This window comes from Vigna unguiculata, chromosome 9, assembly GCF_037176805.1.
Source record: "Vigna unguiculata cultivar grain cowpea cultivar isolate G323 ecotype 2 chromosome 9, ASM3717680v1, whole genome shotgun sequence".
NCBI classification, from domain to species: domain Eukaryota; kingdom Viridiplantae; phylum Streptophyta; class Magnoliopsida; order Fabales; family Fabaceae; genus Vigna; species Vigna unguiculata.
In genome coordinates this window covers 7,236,254-7,246,515 of record NC_140800.1, presented here as the reverse complement: position 1 = coordinate 7,246,515, position 10,262 = coordinate 7,236,254, and the positions used below count along the sequence as shown (strand labels likewise).

The 10,262-nt window shown below is 32.5% G+C and overlaps 1 protein-coding gene across 3 annotated transcripts; it reads right to left on the bottom strand.

Annotated features, from left to right (window-relative positions):
• Positions 1 to 296: 296 nt before the first annotated feature.
• LOC114162252 (phosphatidylinositol-glycan biosynthesis class F-like protein) lies at positions 297 to 8,161 on the bottom strand. Of its 3 annotated transcripts, none has more exons than XM_028046082.2 (9): positions 7,905 to 8,161; positions 7,754 to 7,819; positions 7,607 to 7,649; positions 7,160 to 7,214; positions 6,860 to 6,908; positions 5,327 to 5,394; positions 5,035 to 5,143; positions 2,221 to 2,362; positions 297 to 629 (listed from the first exon to the last, which is right to left on the bottom strand). In XM_028046082.2, exons 1-8 carry the CDS (start codon positions 8,103 to 8,105, stop codon positions 2,249 to 2,251), a joined length of 705 nt encoding a protein of 234 aa, XP_027901883.2. In that variant the 5' UTR covers positions 8,106 to 8,161; the 3' UTR covers positions 297 to 629; positions 2,221 to 2,248. The 3 variants fall into 3 exon arrangements, with proteins under 3 accessions (XP_027901883.2, XP_027901881.2, XP_085522264.1); XM_028046080.2 differs by lacking the exon at positions 297 to 629 and adding an exon at positions 1,194 to 1,438; XM_085666138.1 differs by lacking the exon at positions 297 to 629 and having other exon boundaries at positions 1,985 to 2,362; positions 7,905 to 8,158.
• Positions 8,162 to 10,262: the final 2,101 nt, after the last annotated feature.

Genomic DNA, 10,262 nt, shown 5'->3' with positions numbered 1-10,262 from the left:
TGCTATGATAAAAGAGAAAATAATTTAACAAGTACTTTCTTTAAAGGATAACATGTGGTTACGTTTCAATTGAATACATTCAAATAATAGATTGATACTCCTAGTTTCACTTCTTTTACAAGATGACAAGTTAAATGGATCATCACAATGAAAAATAATGGAGGAAAAAAAAAATTCCAAATGGAAAAGAGTAACCACAATACAATGTTGTTGGTTGTCAAGATTAAGACATTCTATCTTTTATAACATAAATCTTTGAAGAATGTGCAAAACTGTACTAACAAAGCAATCACACATGGTCAAGTAAAACATTAACATTGCGCATAAGTAAATGTTGCATGAGGATGTGACAATCACAAATGCCAAAGATCTTAGAGTTTTCATCATCAATGCAACACATTATCACACATTCTTCTCAAGATTATGACGTAAATATTGTACTTCCAATAAGAAAGATTATAGAATATGCTTTATTTCTTCCATTGGTTCCCTCTATACTATTTGGCTGAAGATTGCTATCAAAGGTTATGGCATTAAGTTGTACACATTGATGTTCTCTAGGTACATCCAATTGGGTACTTGTACACATTGTCATTATGGATACCATCAGACCATTCCATGAACTCCCACTGCAATTGAAGGCAACATCATAGTCGATAAAGATGAGAGGTGGATCCACTTACTCGACCACCTCGTCATGGGTTTGATAAAGGCTACGCATGCATTTGCGTGTGTGGAAAGTTACATGGAGTGGTATAAATATGTGTCACACAAATAAATATTTCATGCGACGGGAAGATCGATTGACTAACATGTGATTTGACTGAGTGTGTAGTATATTTAGAAGGGTCACCTAAAGTACTTCAAAGGATGATTGACTGTGAACATATATATGAAGAAACTCTAGAATGGAAGGGAATCTAGACTACACTTTATCTAACCCGTGGTGTGACAAAAAAGGGAACAATTTATAGTAAACAACCAAATGTTTTACACAGAAGGCTATATATGTCGAGTAACTAGTATGCTATATTTATGTACTTTCGTTTTTCATGTATTAATTTTAGGACACTTGTTATAGAACTCAAATCCTTCTTAATGATGGTTTTTTACTTAATGTGGCAATCATCGTTTGATTATTTTTGTCAACTTATTTTTTTCACTTCGGACAAAGGTGAAGTAAAAAGAAAGTATGACACAAATCACTGCTAGTTTTCAACGCAAATTTGTCCCAAGTCAATAATTAACACAATCCAACCCATATACAATATATAAGTTAATCATATGCAAGATCAACATAATGATGTGCAACTCCTAATAGTTGGAAAAATACCTGCAACCAACTAACATTGATGATGATCATAACTTAGCCTCTAGATAGCAGTACGTTGACCACAAAATATATAGTCAGCGTGGGACAACCATCTTGCAGTTCTATCTACACAAGTTCATAAAAATACATTTAAACTTCTGAAAGATATTACAAATTGTACAATCCAGAAGTTAAAATTCTTCTGTATATAGTGTTATTGCACAATCTGAAAGTCAAGTTCAAAATTGTAAACTAGAGAAAAACTTCTAAACAAAATGAGCAACTTATCTATCCAAACTTCCCTTCCTTCACAATTCTCACTTCACCACAAATCTTGTGACAATATTCACTCTACACTTCAAGCATCACCACCACAAACATGAAGTGTGTAAAAACACTCAACAAACCGCAACACAACATCAAAACCTACAATCCCCAGCTGCTGTCAAATTTAATACCACAAGGGCAGACTTGGAGTTTTAAAATTTATAGGGGTGCACATGGTGATTATGTGGATGCAAAAAAAGAAATGCACAAGGAGGAATAGTATGTATCTCATTTCGCCTAAAGATGTCAACTTTCGAGGTCTGGGTCATCAATAGATTATGCTTTTACATCTCTATCACTGGTAGCAAAATACAAATAAAGAATATTAATATTTGACGTAATACATTATGCATAACATATTGGATATTCCTTTATATGTGTGTAGATGAAATATACATAAGTATTAACATAAGAGACTCATCGCATGTTAATTCACGAAATATCAATGTTCCATATGATATCAATCACATTATCAATATATTATTAACAGTCTTACTTTTTCTTTCCTTCTTTTCTACCTTGTGCCTATTACTTCAACAAAGTAAAACAAATAAAAATTAGATGTTAGTAAAGTTGCTTACCAATTACAATAACCAGAAACTTTGCATTTTATTCATTTTTGATATGTAGTGACCTAAAACACGCAAGAACAAACCCCAATGATGCAACCAATGCCACCAGGTATCCGACTATGGTTCCGTAGCTAACAGAAATTGGCCATTCCTACAAATTAAGATGAAATATATAACTTAATGCTATGAAACAACAAATTAAATAACTATTTCATTCGTGTTGAAAATAAAAGAAAGAGACATAGGTTGAATCTCTAAAGTGTGTAAAGTACATAGGATTATGTATTTATGAATAAGAAAATAGAAAGAGATGGACTTAAGCTTGTTCCATCTAACAATTCGAAAATCATTTAACCCAGTATTCAATCAATTTATACAACTATAACAATCTTAGAGGTTTTGGTTTGGTTAATAATCATGGTATCTTGAGAAAGATAGATGATAAGAACTTAAGAACTCACCTTGAAAAGCTAACTATTATAGGAATAAACCAAAAACTTAAATACTTTGCCAAACATATCATATTACTTGCATGGGACTTAGACATTCCATAATACCCAAATTTTATTGAAAAGCTACAATGTGCATTGTGTTGTACCTAGTTTCTAGATATGACCTTTCTTTTTCTTTTCTCTTTCCTCTCATCCATTGTATTTAAACTACTAATGTCATTATAAATATGATAGGATAAGCGAGGGGAATCAAGCTCCCAATTCATTTTTTATTATTTTGTATTCTTCTCAAGTTGGTATCAGAGCAAATTGATCCCATTGTACTTGTTTTGAGGTTGTCCATCCTCATCATTCGTTGTTGTCGTACGATGAACACCTAGTTTGGTTTATCTCATTGAAGTAACACATTACCATTGTGTTTTATTGTCATTCGTCGTCTACCGTCATTGACCACCTTTTCTTTGACGACCACCAGATTTGGTGTCTCGTTGTGTGACGTCCAACCCTCTTGGTCGCATCCTAACTATTTGCCACACACAGCTTCTTTGTTTGTTACAGCTTGGCATGTCCAAGCCACATGCCACCTTCCCCTCAATGGAGCAATTTCACATCTCCCTCAATAAGGCTTTCCGAATCTCCATTCCCATGTTTCGACCCCTATTTATGTTGTCTCAACCTTGCTTGAGAGGCATATCTCTCCTTTATCTCTCGAGATTCATCCTCTCTCATATTCCTGCTCCATCTATGTTTGTTGTCTTTTGCAATTGGCATTGGTTGTGGTATGCAAAAGCGATGTTGTTTCTAAATATTAGTGCTCATTGTACTTCGAAAGAGATTCAAGTTGTTTGTTGCATGTAGTTATTTATTTGTTATGCAAAATCCTCGTATTGATTATTGGAATGTTGTCATTCGCATTCCAAGGTACCTCAAAACGGCTCCACCATCTACCGTTGAACCTGAGTATAGGGTAATTGGCATCTCTCACTTGTGAACTTATGAGAAGACTAAACACATAGAAACCAATTCTCATTTTATTTAGGAAAAAGAGGTTGTCCAAAGAAATGTGTACTGAGTCAGTCAAATCCAATAATCAACCTGTTGATGTGTTAACAAAATCCTCGAAAGGACCTAGGATTGAATTTATTTGTTTCAAGCTTGGGACATACAATTTCTATGCTCTTGCTTAAGGAGGGAGTGTTAGAAAAGGTCACCTTAAATAGAGTTCATTGAAAAGTTGATATGTGCTTTACCTATGCCTAGTTTCTAGATATGACCTTTTTTATTCCTCTCATCCATTGTATCTAAACTATCAATATCAATACAAATGTGAGAACTAAAAGGGGAATCAAGCTCTCTAATTCATTTTCTATTCTTATGTATTCTTCAAATTCCTATCATAGCATCGTTAATGAGTTAGCATCTCAATGACTTCAACACTACAACACTTTAGTCAATGACACTTTCACTTGTTAGAACCCTAGGAGGGGTATCTCTTTCCAAGAAACTAACAACTAGATTGGCACCACCAATTGATTCACACCCAAGCACATTGGGAATCTATCTTCAAAAGCTAACTATTAAGGGAAAACCAAACAATCAGATACTGCACTGAGCATTTTATACTATTTATTGGACTATAAATAAACAAAAAAACAACACCAAACAAAAAAACAAATGAATTTGACTCAATATCTTAAATTACAATATTTCCACATTCTAGACTTAAGTATTATTTACCTTCCTCACAGTAGTATAGGCCAATAGCCAAATCCCAATAGTATTAAAAAAATGACAAAAAAGAAATGTTCTCAACGGGCTTGACAGTTGTTGTTGTCTCTCATGCTAATGAAAAATTTTCCACTCCCAAAACAAACCTTGAAGCAATGTTTTCAAAATCAGTGAGGTTTGCAACCACTTATATACCATAATTTAGTCATATCCCTAATTAATATGTGATCTCCAATATATCTCCTCACATTGAGGACTAGACATCTCAAGTGTGGAACTAGGTATTTGGGAGTGGTTCAACAACATGATAATGAGTGACATGATAGGCCCAATAGATCTAGTACTAAGACTAACTTTGATACCATCTTAGAAAATGAACTTTAAATCTAACTCAATCTCACAAAAGTGACTTACAAGTCACCCGTTAACATTTTATACGCGGATCATAGCTTTAGTCGAAATGGGTTCTCCAATAAAATACAAACCGGATAAAATATTAATACTTATAATAAAAACAAGTGATGAGGTTGTGTATAGAGGCTTGTGAAATAACATGAATTTGGTAAGAATTGGTCTTCCTATTTGCTTAACAAAATGGTCAATGAATTTAAAGACAAAGGACTATAAAAAAGAAGTCAATTACCTGCCATGGCCTCTCCCAGTCAAGTGGCATTGGCCAAGCCCCAAACCAAGCCCCAATAACTGCTCCATGAGCCGGTAAACAAATCAAGTACTCTATAGATCCATTAGGCCTAAAAATATTATAGAATAACAATAATGTAATTAGAAGTAAATAATTGAAGGACTAAATAAACCCAACACTATAAAAAAAAGTATTCAACATACAACATTAACTATATTCATCAAAATCCCAAAGAAACTTCATACAAACAAACATGTTATGAATAAGAAATTATTAGCCAGAAGAAACCTACTTTGTTTGAGCAAAGATACGTCTCCAATCAGCCCAAGATGAACCAAGAACACATGATGCTGGAACTGTCTGAATAACATTAAATGTGAATTTATAAAGTACACATAAACATGGGACCATAATTTAAAAAATGTTTATCTCAACAAAGGTTGTAAATTTGCAATTCATTCACGGAAAAGGAAGAGGAATAATAAGTAAACTTTGAAAACTAATTTCAAAAAACTTGAAAATATAAATTTAGTGGGTCATAATAATTGATATGGTGTTTGTGTTGGGAATGGTATCAAAATGAAGTGGAAATGACCTTACAGGTCTATTATAGGAGGAACATAAGGGTTAAATTGTAATTAGTTGTAACTGCTAAGAAAAAATACAAGTCAGGCCATTATAAGACGCAAGTCTTATTCTCATAGTTTTGCCATTCCCACCCAAGTTTGATCATACCAAACAAGATACTTTTGGTTTGTCTAATAAAAGCTAATCAGTGTAAAACAAGTATTAGACAAAAGCAAAAGACGGTATTAGATCATGAACAAAGAACAAGTTGTTGACAAGATGCAGGTCAACCTTAAAGTAAAAACCACAAGATCAGACGAGCTCGCAATAGTCGAATGTTAAACAAGGACAAGGGAGTGACAATAATGCATCAAAAGTAAGAAGCGCTAAATACCTATGTTTAAACTAGACGTCCATGCCATCAACAGACATATTGCTCTAATAGAAGATCTAATCAACAGAAGCAAGTCTTACAAGACAAATATACAAAAGACATGAATTGTCTCGTCCAAACACCATACATGTTCAAATTATATCTAAAGAGGGCATGGCTACGGATCCACAAAAGATTGAGGCAATTTTACAATGGCCTTTACCTAAGAATCTAAAAGCTAAGAGGATAAAACTCACTGACTTTTATTTTCAACATATGCTGGCTAGCTGTCATTCTTATCTAAGGTGAGATGATTTATGATTGGGAGAAACAAAAGAACAAGGGCTACAATCTGGAAACTTCTACAATTGCATTAAATGTATTGTACACGATCAAGAATAACAAGTAGCATCTGGCAAATGGATGGGATTTTCTTTACCTCGTAAAAGATTAAGCTGACGCCTAATGAGCAGAGACAAGTTCTTAAACAGATATGAAGTTAAAACCATCCAATTTTAATTATTTTATAATAGAAATAACTAATAAGTTGAAGATTTCACAGATGGTGGCTTTTTTTCAAACAGTAAAAAAATAAAAGAATATCCAGACAAAATGCAAAGTATCACGAATAAAAAACGGGCTGAATAATATGAGACAAATTGATAGGAACTTCCATACTATTGAGTGTCTAATTCCTATATTGAGTAGTATGATATGTTTGGTGGAGTATTTAAGTGTTTGGTTCTTCCTCCCTTAATGGCTAGTTTTAAAGACTGGTTCCCCCAAATGTTTGGGTGCTTATCACAAGTCCAATCAAAAACACCAAAACAATCTCCAGCAAGCTGTAATTGTATGCTAGAAAACATAAATGAAATAGTCACTTACCGTGAATACCGACATCATGAGAGCCCAATTTATAGTCTTGGGAAGATACCTGTCTCAAGTAAAATTGCAAAGTCAAAACATGCTCCGGTTATTTGTGGTGATATTCAAAATAAAAAATGATAAGTTATGTTTAATTACATAATAGAAGAGGCAACAAATTAAAGAAAACACAACTTGTCTCGCTGTGAAGGAATAATAGTAATTACAATAATCCTTTTTCCAATCAACAACGACCTCCATGTGGAGAGTTATGTTGGAAAAATAAAAACACTGTACTGTGAAGTAACTACTTTCACATACTGAAATTTAACAGGCGCCCCCAAAGCGATAGCTCCTAAAAAATTCAACAATGCTCCTGTAGATAAAAAAAATATTAGAATGAATAAAAACAAATTTTCATGAAGAAGATTTATTAGTAAAATTAAATTAGGCTAAAACGCCATTTGAGTCCCTGAAAGTGTAATCTCCATATCACTTTAGTCCATTATTAAAAAAGTTGTGACTCATAGAAATATTATCTTATATGTGTAAGAACACAAGTAATTATAGAGATCTACTTAACATTTTCAAGTCTCATTTGAGTGTGCTTAATCTGAGAGACTGTGGTATAGAATTTCATTTTCAAGGACCAAAACAGTGTTTTACCCAGACAAACTTTAATCCTCGCCTTTAACAACTTACTATACTAAGCCTGAAGTTGAAAAATCCATCATTAAAAAAGGGAAAAAAGAATAAGTCTAGACTCACCTACAGGCACTCCTAGAACACCTCTGCCAACAGCTCTCAGGTACTGCAAAGAACAGAAATCACAAGAAAACACAACATAAAAACTTAGCATATCCCCAGAACTCGGAGAATTACTCTGTTTCTGAGAAATTAAGGAGCACGAATTACCGAGCATTGTCGGGGATTTTGTCGATATCGACTGTATAGAAGAATCACGATAGGGAGCTCTGCAATCTAAACGACGCCGTAGAATGAGAAAAAGTGAAAGAAACAAAAAAAATGAACGAAAATTTAACATAAAAAAACGAATTGAAAGTACCGAGATGAGGAAGAGCGTGAGAGAAGGATGAGAAACGAGGTCGATGGAGAAGACAGTGTTGGCAGCCCAAAATGCGAAGGCCAGGCCGAGAACGCACAACGCGTTTACTATAAAAGCCTCAGAAACTGATATTGAAGGTGGCGCTTCCACGGTTGAGGCTCGCGACGCCGTCGTTTTCCCGCTGCTTTTCCGGCGATCCATTGAAGAAGATCTCCGCAAATTGAATTTTTGAATCGAATTGAAAGTGGAGGTTGAACCCCGGTTACTTATGGGCTCGGCCCAATCGCACAACGCTTCAGATATTGGGCTTCAAGGTGGGAAAGTGGGAGGATTTCCTTTTACATCCACATGCTTTCTCGCTGCACTCCCACACATGTTAAAGTCCTTCTTTGTCCTTGTTATAGGAAGGTCTTGCCGAAAAGCTTGAGAACATTGTAGATATTCGGGAAAAATATCATGGGAAACGATTCTAAATAAGAATCCAAAAGTCATTATTTTTGAAAAAAAAAATTACTTTTAGATTTTACAATTTAAAAATGAATTATAAATCTATAAGCCATTTTTTTAAGTCTATTATGGATATATTGATATTTATATTGCTGATAGAAAAATAAGTGATTATAAAATTTTAGTTTGGATTACAAGATTAGGAAATATTTTAAAAAAACTTTTGAATTGTATATTTTAAAATAGATTTTCAGTCTTTTAAAGTTATTTGTAGATTGCAAAATTTAAAACAAATTATACAATCCTATAGTTATTTTCCGTTACAACAATCTAAGAAATTATAAGAATATATAATTTGAAAAGGAACAATCAATACAAAATAGAGTGAAAAGAAAAAATATAATTACGAATGTGCAAAATTAAATTTATTTTTTACAAACCATGAGGTGCAAACAAAATTCCCAAAGTGAGCATTTCTATTTGCACACTTTCTTTAAGTCTGAACATGTTCAAACAATAATTTCGACATTTCAAAATACAAAGAAGTGTATTAAAATATTGAAACAATATAAAAGTTGAATAAAAAGTTGTCTTGTTTAAATTAAAGCGCGGAAAAACACAACTGAAGATAAGTTATTCAGGTTTGAAAAACAAAAACATAAAATATTTAAAAGATAAAAATAAAAATAAAAATAAAAAAGCCAGAAATGTTTTGTATGTTAAACTTTCTTTCTAATGTCAAGGTGTGGAGAAAGTCTTCTCTTTTTTCGGACATTTGCATTTTATTCTATTTATTCTTTTTTTTTATGAGTGTTGACAATTTATTTTTATCCAATATAATTTGTTTACTGATCATTAGTATTTTATAATAAAATAAATACTTAAAAAAGAAAATTAATTTATATTTTGATATTTTGCAAACTAATATATTTTAATACATTGTTATTTTGAATAAAGCAATATATGTTCTCAAACAAACTTAAAAACATGGTTTGAAAGATCAAGATCACCATTTTTTTAGGTTGGCTTTACTAACAACAAATATCATTCTTCATTATTTTTATAGTCATGTCTTTGCTAGAGCTCTGTTGGTGTGTATGTGTATGTTTATGATTATCACTTGTCTTTGCTATAATATACCCATTGGTGTGTATGTTGCTGATATTAAATAAACAAAAAACTTGATAACCAAGATTAATAGGTTTAAATCCAAGCTTGTCTCTTATGTTGGAAATCCTGCTTTATTATACTAATTTTGTAGTTTTGAATAAGGCTTAAAGTAATTATATTAATTTGGTATAAGAATCATAAGAGTTCGTCTGACTTAAGAGTTGGTCTATTGTGCTACCTGTTATCGAACACACCTCCCATGATTGATGTTTACGGTGTGTGCACACAATGTCCTCAACATGAGCTGTATATTAAAGATTTCACATCGACTAAAAACAAGATCAAATTATAGTATATAAATTGGGACAAATCTCATCTTACTAAGTTAGTTATGTAGGATTGAGTTATGTTCAAACTTACTATCTTAATATCTTTTATTATATCTAAGTGCAAATCGTCTAAATATGGTAAAGTTATGTTACTAAATCCACTCCTTGTAACAAATATATTTCTTGTCACTATGTTACTAAAACTCATCTTTACTCCAATTTTGTTACCTCATCTCGAGTCCAATTTTGTTGTCAATGATGCATGTCACTTTAAGACTTCTCCTTTTGAATCTCATCATGTCTTTGTTAAAAGAATATTGACATATCTTAAAAGAGGTTTACATTACATTGTATTCTCATTGTTCTTTCTGTTTAGGAATGACAAAAAAAAATTCATATATAAGAATATTTGTAAATAAAATTAATGATGAATACTAAATGAATATTTTTATGAATACTCATAAAAAATTGA

Bases quoted from the DNA above. Each gene is read 5' to 3' on its own strand.
- LOC114162252 (XM_028046082.2), bottom strand. From the start codon at position 8,105: ATGGATCGCCGGAAAAGCAGCGGGAAAACGACGGCGTCGCGAGCCTCA. The intron at 7,820-7,904 runs GTACTTTCAATT...GGCGTCGTTTAG, and splicing joins TCACGCTCTTCCTCATCTCG to ATTGCAGAGCTCCCTATCGT. The intron at 7,215-7,606 runs GTGAGTCTAGAC...TTTTATCTACAG, and splicing joins TGTTCTAGGAGTGCCTGTAG to GAGCATTGTTGAATTTTTTA.